General features: G+C 36.9%; 1 protein-coding gene across 5 annotated transcripts in view; it reads right to left on the minus strand.

The window, feature by feature from the left end:
* Positions 1-12,775, minus strand: part of DDHD2 (DDHD domain containing 2) — an 89,367-nt gene that overhangs the window by 59,946 nt on the left and 16,646 nt on the right. For all 5 annotated transcript variants that reach the window (XM_077144179.1, XM_077144176.1, XM_077144177.1 and 2 more), the window contains exons 11-16: positions 4,170-4,265; positions 3,025-3,138; positions 2,765-2,920; positions 2,395-2,497; positions 2,089-2,259; positions 1,207-1,369 (exon numbers count right to left, since the gene is read on the minus strand). In XM_077144179.1, the coding sequence (XP_077000294.1) occupies positions 1,207-1,369; positions 2,089-2,259; positions 2,395-2,497; positions 2,765-2,920; positions 3,025-3,138; positions 4,170-4,265 (803 nt within the window). The remainder of the gene's footprint in view (positions 1-1,206; positions 1,370-2,088; positions 2,260-2,394; positions 2,498-2,764; positions 2,921-3,024; positions 3,139-4,169; positions 4,266-12,775) is intronic.

Consider the following 12,775-nt stretch of genomic DNA (forward strand, 5'->3'; position numbering starts at 1 on the left):
GACAAAGCGTCAATGGCTGAGAGATTCCAAACAGAGTAGAGAGGTTATCCTGGAGGTTATTGTTAGGCATTAAGTAGATAAGATATCACCTTGTTATTCAAGAGGTAGTGGAGAGGCTGGAGGGAACTGCCTGAAAATGTAGAGCTATGTTCCAGTAGTCATGTTTCTTGATGATGATTGAATAATGATATAGCTTTCACAATGTGACTCTGTGAATGTGAAAACCTTGTGTCTGATGCTTCTTTTATCTACCATGTCAACAGATGAGTAGAACATATGGAATAAAAATAAATAATAGATAACAGGGGGAACAAATGTTAAAACAGATTTAGTTTGAAATGCTAGTGATAAATGAAAGGGAGCGGTAAGGGGTATGGTATGTATAATCTTTTCTGTTATTGTTTTATTTCTTTTTCTGTTGTCTTTTTATTTCTTTTTCTGAATTGATGCAAATGTTCTAAGAAATGATGAATATGCAACTATGTGATGATTTTGAGAATTACTGATAATATATGTAGAACAGAATGATATGTTAATGTTTTTGTTTGTTGTCAATTTTTTAAATTAATAAATAAAAAAACTAAATTTCAACAAGCTAGGGGTATGGGGGAGGGGTATGAATTCTATATAGAAGAAAAGGAAATATCTTCATATAGATTATGGTGGTGAAGGCATGTCTGCTTAGTTCAGTTGGATTGTATGATGTGTGAACAAAATTGTTTAAAATTTTTTTAAAAAAACATGCATTTGACTTATTTTCCTAACTTTATTTTTTTACTTCTCTTTCTTCAGTGACTAAGTTATATTGTTATACTGTATGAATTTCAACACATACCATTAATCCATCAGGTAATTAATCATATTTAGTAATAATTCTAATCAAGCTACTGTAAATGCTTTTAAATGGGTTCCTGAAAATAGTTTTAGCGACAGAAATATGTATGTTCCAGTTCATATGCATCCTGTCACACCACTGGTCAAAAGGTTACACTTTCAAGACCAACTTAACTGAAATCATGGATGCTGGCCTCATTAGCCCCATTAGCTAATCAACTGCAAAACAAAACAATGTATCTAAATCAGATTCCTTTAAATGACCACATGACTGTACTATTTTGTAACTGTCTAAATGAGAACTCACTCTTTTGTCCACGTCTATCAAATAACTGTGAAACAATTAGACAAAAAACAAAAACAAACACTTACCAGTAGCAAAGATGGCTTTGTAAAGCAAATAAATATTCATTAAAACTTTCAATGGGCTTCTCCTGTAGCACATAGTCAATGCGTTGGCCTCCATTCAACATTCCCACATTAATGGGTGGGACTTCTTCTTTAATTCCCACAGAGGTCTCTTCTATGTTAACATCTGGATATGGAGGAATCATAAAAATCTAAAAGTTTTCAAGCCCCAAGATTGTCCTGTTACTTTCCCTCTGATTCCAAGTTTACTGGTTGAACTATTCCCTATTCAGAGAGCTCTCTCCCATATTCCTCCTCTTCAGTCTTTAAAGCTCCTTCTCAAGTCACACTGTTTTGTCCAACTCCCTTTTCTTCTTTTGTCCAACTCATTACCTGTATCTTTGATAGCTAATTCATTTGCCATGGTTTTATAAACTAAATGCAAGCAGGGATAGAGCTCTTTAGGTAAGTGAAAATTAAAGCAAAAGAATGCAATACTGACTATGCAATAAGATAATGGTATCCTAGCTAGACTCCAGCCAGGAAGACAGAACAGTTCCTGAAGGGAGGTGACCTGACCCATGAATGTACACACTTCTCTTGTAAAAGCAAGGGCTTCATACAGCAGGCTCTTAACATGACCTCCCTGGTTTCCAAATGTGGAATGTTTTAAATCCTAGTGGTCAGATGCTGTTACTCTTCACATTTTCCTCAAAAAAACTTTTTTTTCATAATTTGTGGCTATTTGATGCAGAAAAGGCTGGCAAAACCAAAAGCCCATTCAGACCCACAGCATAAGTCCTATATAATAAAAACAGGAAACTAAGAAGGCCTGGGGAGAATAAGAACTCCACACCCATGGAGTCCTTCTTATCTGGCCTGATGCAGGAATCAATGTGTACTGACCACTAGGCCTCTCTGAACTTGATTCAGGTTCTGTTTCAATTTCTTCTGCTGTTTCTGAAGTGGGTAAGGCAGGATATGGAGCTCTGGTAAAAGACTTCCAGGCCATCCGCAGAGAACCTAGTAAGTTGTTCTTAAGGTCCATACTCATTCTGGTTAAGCCTTCTCTCAGTTCTGAAACACATATAAGTAAAGATTATATATTTACTAAGAGGTGAGTACCCAACACAGCTGAAAAGGATGAGTGAGATCCAGTCAGTCTGCACTTCCAGAAGGTCCAGAATTATCAAGTTTTATACACAGACTTACCTAAGTGCATCCGTTTCCTGCCTTTATGATGTGGGATTAGCATTGGCTCAAATTCCATTCCTGGAACCACCATTGGTTCAATCCTATAGGCCACAGGATCAAACTACAGAGGAAAAGCAATAGTTAATTTACCACTGCTGAAGAAACATAGGCAGACTTAGGCACTATATACCTAAGACAAGAATCACTGAAATACACACTCATTAAAAAAAAAGGTACAGTTGTTCTGCCCTATCTTTTCCAGATCAGTATGATTATAAGTTATCTCATTGCTACAGAAAAAAGCAAGTCAACACAACAGAAAATCATATGTTCTTTACCAATAAACCTTAATATTCAGATGAAATCACAAGAGTTGCACAATACTTACAGGGTGATAAATATTGAAGAAACCTTTGCATGTTGGAAATTTGTAGTTGGGATCAATTCTTTTTAGTCCTCGGACAGTAAGGAACATTCCAATGGGAGATCCAAAAGCAAAGAATATTTCTGGTTTATAGATGAGCTGGGGGTATTTTACAGATACCTAGAAAGAGAAACAAAAGTATCTTTTGTTAATAACAAAAGCCACATCTGTTTCTACCATACCAAAAGACAGGTAAAATGATCAAAGTAACTTAGTATTGTTACCTGCCCAATACCAACATCCAAATATTTATCATCAGTACTACTGCAGAACTTAGATTCTGGGATGTCAGATATACTGGTCCCTGAAGCCGATCGCAGAGTTGATCTATTAACAGCCTAAAGAATAAAAAAAAAAATTTCTGTGGAGTTATGTAGTAAAAATAGCCAAAGGATTACACAATTTTCTACTGGTTTGAAAGGACTCTTGGGAAAATTTTGAAATGGAAGCCAATAATTCTAGGAAGGGTCCCTTAGAAAACAAGACAAAACTAATGAAAACAACAGCTGCCTTAACTCATGAATTAACATCCCTAGACACTCTAAAATAATGAGAGTTTTACACAGCTAGTTGGGCAGCAGTTTAAACTTTAGGGAACCAACATGAGAGGACACAACAGCAGAGCACTGTGGAAAGGAATGTTGTAGATTGCTAAGGTATTTTACGAAGTGCTGTGCTTTTCTAGTCAAGGCAAGTAAGATGTCTCTAAATAAAAGAAAATGATACGAATACTGGGTCAAAAACAGAAGCCTTAAATAAGAACTGAGCCACCAACTAAAAAGTTGGAAAAAAATTACTACTAAGATATGAAAAGGCACTTAGTGACCAAGAACAAGAAAATGTGAATGGTAGAAAGCACTAGTGTAATACAGTATAAGCCTTGAAAACATTAGGATTTCATTTATATGAAATGTCCAGAATAGGAAAATCGTATAAGAAAGGAGAATAGGTAGAAAGAAGGTCAACGGTTAACGGGGGTTGGGGAAAGAGAGGAATAGGGAGTGCCTACTAATGGGTATAGGGTTTCTTTTTGGGGTAATGGAAATGTTCTGGAATTACATGGTGGTAGCAGTTACACAAATCTGTGAATATACTAAAAACCACTGAATTATATACTTTAGAAAGGCAGATATCATGGTATATGAAGTGCATTTTTAATTAAAAAAAGGAAGGAAAAATTGAACGGCAGAAGTTCATGGGAGAAGCTAATAACATTTTTAAGGATATAGCTATTTGGTTTCCAAAAAGAGAACAAAAACACACTTGACAAAATTACTTACCACCCCAGAGTAAATAGCCGACAAAGCACCAGGATATATCACGTATGTCAAAGAATTATTTAGTCCAACAAGTTATATTAGGCATATACCTTTGAATTTTTTCTGGTCCTAAAATAGTGTAGTATCTTCTTTCTTGGTCCTAGGGGAATTCCCATTTCCTGAAGATCTTTGTCTGTACATAAAGCCTATGCATAGAAAAACAAATATCTTTCTTATTTCTAAGCAAGATAAAATCAATTAAATATCCTGTCATCTCAGAGGAAAAGACCTAGGCACTCTGTTGTTCTCTTCTTTATGTTGCTCTGGCTCCCTAGTGGTATATCATTAATAACTTTGAGGAGGAAAAGATTATTCATAAAAAAGCCTAAAAGGAATAAAAAGAATTAATATATCATCAAGGCTATAGCAACACAGATAACAGTTATTATTTTTTAAAAATAATCTAGAGAAATGGATATATAATGACTTCAAGATAGAAAAATACTTTTTGATTTTCATCTGTACTAAAGATACAGGTCATATTCCTAAGTGAGATTATATTCCTATTCCTAGACACAAGCAGTAAGAACCATACAGCACAGTCTACAATCAATATCTCCGTTTAAGTGTCTATCACTTAAAGGGGGCCCTTCCTTCACCTCCCAGAATAGGTAAGTTGATCTTAGCCACTACACATTCTTATACCACTGTGTACTTTTCCAACTTAGAACTTATCACAACTTTAACTAATGAGAGGTGATATCTGTCTTTCCCATTCAACCATACATGAGGGCAGGGACTGTACCTCTCTTAATCACCACTCTATCTCCAGTACATGGTATATAGTATGCCTGATCATAGTAAGCATTTACTAAATATCTGTCAAATGAATGAAGGTACCACAAATCAGAAAAAAGCACAACAAAATTAAGTAGTAGCTGTATTTACAAAAGCTTTGTACTTTTTTGCATATTGACTGCAACCTATTTTGATTTGCAAAAGCTGCTGTAAATATATATATGAAAATTGAAAAAAAAATTAAGTGGCAAAACAAAAACAAAACAGGATTGTGGGAAGATGGCAGAATAGGAAGCTCCAGGAATCAGTCCCTCTATCAACACAACTATTAAACTGGCAGAATAGTCTGAATCAACTATTTTGGAACTCTGGGATTTAGTGAAAGAACACTCTTCTAAGGAAGAAATTGCTGTAAACTGCAGTAGATATCAGTGAATCTCCCACTCCATGCAACTGCTACCATCCCCCATATCCCAACCGCATCACAGGCAGGAGTGGGCATTATTGTTCAGGCTTCTGGTACAGCTTGCTGGTGGCAGGGTGGATCTAGTCCTCCAAAACCTGGGGCGTAAGGATGAGAGGGGGGACTGATCACTGATCACAGCTTTTGATAGCTACTTAAAAGATTGCTGGGTGGGGGCATCTCTGAGGGCAACCACTGCCTAAACACCCTCAGGCAAAAGCAAAAGTATATTAAAGAGACAGTACCTATTTTTATCTCCTTTTCTCCTTTAATTCCATTTGGAAGCAAAAATAGTTTGGGAAAGTCACAAATTGGTATCACCAGCCCTCACCAATAGCCACAAAAAAATTTAGGAATTCCGGAGGAGTGGTAGAAGTAGATTTTCAGAGTTATAACAAGATAATACACAGAATGCCCAGTTTGCAACAAAAAATGTATAAAACACACAAAGAAAGAGAAAAGCATTGGCCCATCAACAGGAAAAAGGTGAAAGAGAGCACTACTAGAAGGCCTGCCCTATAAGAATTGCTAAAGAGGGTCCTTAAGGCTGGAAATTTATAAAGTAATTCAAAGCCAAAGGAAGAAATTAGAAACACCAGTAAAGATTAACTACATAGGTAGATATAAAATCTGTATTATTGTACTTTGGATCTATAACAGCTTCTCTTCACCCCCCGCATGACTTAAGAGGCAAACATGTAAAAAAAAAAAAAAAATTAAAATCTGTTAATGGGCATCTGATGTATAGAGATGTAATCTGAGACAATCACAATATAAAGGGTTAAGGACAGAGATATCTGAGAGCAGATATCTGAATTGAATACTACTAAAACTAGGTTGTACTTGTCAAACTAGTTTATTATTAGTTTAAGATGTTAATGGTAATTACAAAGGAAATCAATTAAGAAAATAACTAAAAAAATAGAAAAAGAAAGATGAAGGAAATCAAAAGGGTACATTACAAAAAAGCAAGTAAAAACATACAATGAAAGTAGTGGAGTAACTGAAGAACAAAAAACATAAAAGACATACAGAAAATAAGTGCCTAAATAACAGAAGAACATCCTTTCTGTTCAGTTACTAACTTAAACATCAACGGACTAAACTCCCCTATTAAAAGGCAGAGATTGGCAGATTGGACAAAAAAAAAAAAGCATGATAGGCTGTTATAAGAAACCGCTGTAAGTTCAAAGAAACAAAGAGACTGAGAGTAAAAGGGTGGAGAAGATAGTCTCTGCAAGCAGTAATCAAGAGAGCCAGAAGTGGAATGGTAATCCATAACAAACTGTGAAATCTGTCCTGTAACTGCTTGTTGAAATATACTTTGAAAATCATTGTTTTTTCTTTCTTTTCTTTGTAAATATGTTATATTTAACAATAAAAAAGTTAAAAAAAAAAAAGAGAGAAAGACCACACGTAAAAGAAGAGCAGAGAATGTTTGTATGTTAAGAATGTTCATGCTTGTATGTTGTTTTGGTTTGATAATATAAGATAAATTAACAAAAAACAAACAAACAAACAAAAAGAATAGCAGAGAAATGGAGAAATCCCATTAATAGGTTTATATCTACTCTAAGTCTGCCCTAATTTGGGATCTCCAGTTATATGACTTAATAAACATCATTATAGTTTCAAAAATAGAAAAAGAGAGAGAGAAAGCAAGCCAGACTGGCTCTATTATTGTCAGACAAAATAGACTTTAAGTCAAAAAAGATCAGGAAGAAGATAAGGATGCCCACTGTCACCATTGTCATTCACTATTGTACTGAAAGTTCTAGCCAGAGCAACCAAGCAAAAGAAAGAAATAAAAGGCACCCAAGATTGGAAAGATAGAAGTAAAACTATCCCTATTCACAGATGACATGTTCCTATATAGGGAAAATCCCAAAGAATCCATAAGAAAGCTGCAATTCATTAACAAATTCAGCAAAGTTGCAGGATCTAAGGTAAACACACTGAAGTCAAGTTAGGTTTCCATACATCAATAATGAACAATATGAAAAAGAAATTAAGAAAATGATTATATTTATAATAGCATCTAAAAGACTAAAACTCTTATGAATAAATTTAATCAAGTAGGTGTGTTTTACTAGGCTGCTCAAGCAAATAGCATGAAACGGGTCAGCTTGAATAATGGGAATTTATTAACTTACAGTTTTGTTTTTTTTTAACTTTTTTTATTAATTAAAAAAATTAGCAAACAAAACATTAAGAGATCATTCCATTCTACATATACAATCAGTAATTCTTAATATCATCACATAGTTGCATAGTCATCATTTCTTAGAACATTTGCATCGATTTAGAAAAAGAAAGAAAAAGACAACAGAAAAAGAAATAAAACGATAACAGAGAAAAAAAAAGATTATACATACCATACCCCTTATACCTCGCTTTCATTTACCACTAGCATTTCAAACTAAATTTATTTTAACATTTGTTCCCCCTATTATTTATTTTTATTCCATCTGTTTACTCTTCTATTGATATAGAAGCTGAAAGGAGCATCAGACACAAGGTTTTCACATTCACAAAGTCACATTGTGAAAGCTATATCATTGTTTAATCATCATCAAGAAACATGGCTACTGGAACACAGCACTATATTTTCAGGCAGTTCCTTCCAGCCTCTCCGCTACATCTTGAACAACGAGGTGATATCTACTTACTGCGTAAGAATAACCTCCAGGATAACCTCCCAACTCTGTTTGGAATCTCTCAGCCATTGACACTTAGTCTCATTTCACTCCTACCCCCTTTGGTCGAGAAGGTTCTCTCAATCCCTTGATGTTAATTCTCAGCTCATTCCAGGATCTCTGTCCCATGTTGCCAGGAAGGTCCACATCCCTGGGAGTCATGTCCCACGCAGAGAGGGGGAGGGTGGTGAGACTGCTCGCCATGTTGGCTGGAGGGAGAGGCCACATCTGAGCAACAGAAGAGACTCTCTTGGGGGTGACTCTTAGGCCTAAATTTTAAGTAGACTTGACCTATCCTTTGTGGGGTCAAGTTTCATATGAACAAACCCCAAGACTGGGGGCTCAGCCTTTAGCTTTGGTTGTCCACACTGCTTGTGAGAATATCAAGAATTCAACTTGGGAAAGTTGAATTTCTCCCCACTCTCACCATTCCCCCAAGGGGGCTTGCAAATACTTTTCCAGTCACTGATCAAATCACTCCGGGATTCATTGGGGCATCACTCTGGACAAACCAACAAAATCTCACGTCCTACCTGAGATTCCAAGTACTTATGACATTCAATCAAACTATCTACATGAGTTATACTAGGAAATGCTCTAGTTAAAATATAAATTTTGTAACAAATAAACATTTTTTGCTTTAGTCTCACACATAAGGTGACATTTTAAAGTATTATCATCTATTTTCAGCATCCTGCAATAATGACATTCCTTTGTTCTTCCTTATGCAAAAACATTTTTAAAATTTGTACACTGTACATTTCACTATTATTATACACTCTAGGCATTCCTAGATTATACCATCTCGATCTTTACCATCTATCTTTCTTTCTGATTTCATTTATGTCCCCAGCCCTCCTCCCTCTGTCATTCTCACATGCAGCTTCATTCAGTGTTTTAACATAATTACATTACAGTTAGGTAGTATTGTGCTGTCCATTTCTGAGTTTTTATATTCAGTCCTGTTGCACAATCTGTATCTCTTCAGCTCCAATTACCCAATATCTCACCCTATTTCTATCTCCTGATGGTCTCTGTTATCAAGGAAATATTCCAAGTTTATTCACTAATGTCAGTTCATATCAGTGAGACCATACAGTATTTGTCCTTTTGTTTCTGGCTAATCACACTCAGCATAATGTCCTTAAGGTCCATTCATGTTGTTACATACTTCATAACTCTATTCTGTCTTATAGCTGCATAATATTCCATTTTATGTAAATGTCACAGTTTGTTTAGTCAGCTGTCTGTTGATGGACATTTTGGCTGTTTCCATCTCTTGGTAATTGTTAATAATGCTGCTATAAACATTGGTGTGTATATGTCAATTTGTGTCCTTGGCCTCGTGTCCTTGAGTAGAGACAGCATATAGATGGGTCCTGTTTTTTAATCCATTCTGCCAGACTATGTCTTTTGACTGGAGAGTTTAATCCATTAACATTCAGTGTTTTTACTGCATGGGTAGTACTTTCTTCTACTATTTTACCTTCTGGATTTTATATGTCATATCTAATTTTCCTTCTTTTTACCTTTACTCATAGTCTTCCTTTCTACACTCTTTTCCACACCTCTCTCTTCTGTCTTCGTATCTGTCTCTAGTGTTCCCTGTAGTATTTCTTGCAGAGCTGGTCTCTTGGTCACAAATTCTCTCAGTGATTTTTTGTCTGAAAATGTTTTTCCCTCATTTTTGAAGGACAATTTTGCTGGATATAAAATTCTTGGTTGGCAGTTTTTCTCTTTTAATAATGTAAATATATTATCCCACTGTCTTCTCACCTCCATGGTTTCTGCTGAGAGATCTGCGCATAGTCTTATTGGGCTTCCCTGGTATGTGATGGATTGCTTTTTTCTTGCTGCTTTCAAGATCCTCTCTTTCTCTTTGACCTCTAACATTCTGATTATTAAATGTCTTGGAGTATGTCTATTTGGATCTATTCTCTTTGGGGTGCGCTGCACTTCTTGGATCTGTAATTTTAAGCCTTTCATAAGAGTTGGGAAATTTTCAGTGATAATTTCCTCCATTAATTTTTCTCCTCCTTTTCCCTTCTTTTCTCCTTCTGGGACACCCACAACATGTATATTCATGTGCTTCATATTGTCTTTCAATTCCCTGAGTCTCTGCTCATATTTTTCCATTTTTTTTCCTATAGTTTCTGTTTCTTGTTGGATTTCAGATGTTCCGTCCTCCAGTTTTGAAATCCTATGTTCTGTCTCGAAATCTACCATTGTAGATTTCCGTTGTTTTTTTCATCTCTTCCACTGTGTCTTTCATTCCCATAAGTTCTGTGATTTGTGTTTTCGGACTTTCAGTTTCTTCTTTTTGTTCTTTCCTTGCCTTCTTTATATCCTCCCTCAATTCATTGATTTGGTTTTTGATGAGGTTTTCCATGTCTGTTTGTATATTCTGAATTAATTGTTTCAGCTCCTGTATCTCATTTGAATTGTTGGTTTGTTCCTTTGACTGCTCCATATCTTCAATTTTCCTAGTGTGATGTTATTTTTTACTGGCATCTAGGCATTTAATTACCTTAATTAGTTTATTCTGGAGATTGCTTTCACTTCTTTTATCTAGGGTTTTCTTGCTGGATGAATTTGTTCTCTATCTGTTCTTTGACATTCAGTTCAGCTTTATCTGGACCTTTAACTTAAGTTTTGTTTAACAGAAGAGAATTTTTCAGTTCTTGTTTCTTGCCCTGCTTGTGTGGTACCTTCCCCCCACACACACTTAGGAGGGTCTACTTAGATATTATATACCCCAGCCAGATTTTCCCAGACCAAACTGGCCTCCTATCAGGAGGAAAGAGTCACCTGCATCAGTTTTCCCTGAGGGTGAGACCCAGCATTTTGAAAGACTTTCCTGTGACGTCTCTGGACTCTGTTTTTCTTATCCTGCCCTGTGTGTAGCGCTTGTCTGACTGCAGGTCCCACCAGCATAAGATGATGCGGTACCTTTAACTTTGGCAGACTCTCCCTGCTGGGGGCGTGGTGAAGACAGAGGAGAGGTTGTAGGCTGGTTTTAATGTCTTCAAATTACCAAGCCCTGGTGTCTGAATTCCTTGATGGAGGGATTCCACCTGAGTTAGGCTTCACCACTCCCCTGGGGAAGGCACAATCTCCAGATAGGCCCCCAAAAGAGCTCACTTCTGCCTATGCCTGGGGCAGTTGCAGCCTGAAAAGGCTGGCCGCTGTATGCAGAGGCAGTTAAGCCTTTGTAGATACACAGCCACAAAAACCTGTTTCCTTTTTTTTTCCCCCTTTTTCTGTCAGTCCTGCCCCCTTGGCGTCGGGGCAAAAATGAGCAACCTCCACTTTGATCAGGTTCACCTAAGGTGGGGGCCTATTTTTAGCAGTCAGAATTTGTTAATTAGTTCCACAATTGATCTTTGATTGTGCCCAGTCCCTGCTGCTGGTAAAGTCCTTTCCTTTCCCCTCTGGGAAGCGGCCTGTGGGGAGGGGCGCTGGCCACCACAGCAGCTTTGGGAACTCACAGTTTGTCGGGGTGCTCGCAACTGGTCCAGCGGGTCCAGACTGGGGTACGCTGTGTGTCTGGTCACTGACGTGGCCCCAGGAGCTTTTCTGTACTGTTCCTGGTTATTTAATAGTTGTTCTGGAGAACAAACTCTAGCTTACAGTTTTGAGACTAAAACAAAGTCCAAATCAAGGTGATGCTTTCTCCCCAAAGACTGTAGCATTGTGGGGCTGGCTGCTAGCAATTCTTGGCTTCTGTGTCACATGGCAAGGCACATGGCGATGTCTGCTGGTTTCTCCCTTCTCTTCCAGGTTCACTTATTGTAGCTTCTTGCTTCTTGTGGCTTCCTCTCTGTCTGAATTTTATTTTCTAAGACACCAGTAATGGGATTAAGACCCATTCTTAATGAACTGGGACACACCTTAACTGAAGTAATCTCATCAAAAGGTCTTACAATGGGTTCATACCCAGGAATGGATTAAATTTAAGAACATGTTTTTGGGGGATGCATATAGTTTCAAACCAACACAAGGGGAAAAACCTGGAAAGCCACAAAACATTGCTGAAAGAAAGTAAAGACCTAAATAAATAAAAAGATACTCCATGTTCACGGGTTGGAAGACTTAATATCATTAAGATGTCAATACTGCCTAAAGAGATCTACAAATTCAATGCAATCTCTATCAAAATTCCAGCAGCCTTTTTTTTTCCCTGAGATGATCCAGAAAGTTGAAATCACTTTTATTAACTTTTAAGTAGATAGATACATTTACTTCAATTTTGCTGCAGAAATGGATAGACTGTCTAAAGCCTGCCTTTTATTCCACCAGAGACAGATTGTTATTTATACTTTTTGGTTTTGGTCATATTACAAAATTAGGCCTCTGGTCAGAAATAATTCAATAACCAAATGCCTTCCTGAGAAGCTTTAAATTGCACTTTCTTTCCTGAAATTTTCACCTTGGACTTCATAGGCCAATGAGAGGATGTGAAAATTGTTTCTGTTTTACAAGATAACAATAGGTGCTACATTGTTTAGATGGATCCCAAAAGGTTTAATCCAAGACGTTCCCACTGATTTGGCAGAGAAATGAGAGGGTTAAAACTGTTATCTTGAAGCTAAACTGCTTCTGGGCCTTCCAGCTACTGAGTTAGCTGATATGTAGAGAGAGGTGTCAGTTCCAATCAACTCCACTCCAAGCCAGGCTAGTTTCTGCTGAATTATGCAGTGGATAGGAAAGGTTGGCTATTCAAAGGATACCTCCCAAAGGGGCTCCCACCTTAAGGAGA

This window comes from Tamandua tetradactyla, chromosome 26 (assembly GCF_023851605.1).
Source record: "Tamandua tetradactyla isolate mTamTet1 chromosome 26, mTamTet1.pri, whole genome shotgun sequence".
Lineage (NCBI taxonomy): Eukaryota > Metazoa > Chordata > Mammalia > Pilosa > Myrmecophagidae > Tamandua > Tamandua tetradactyla.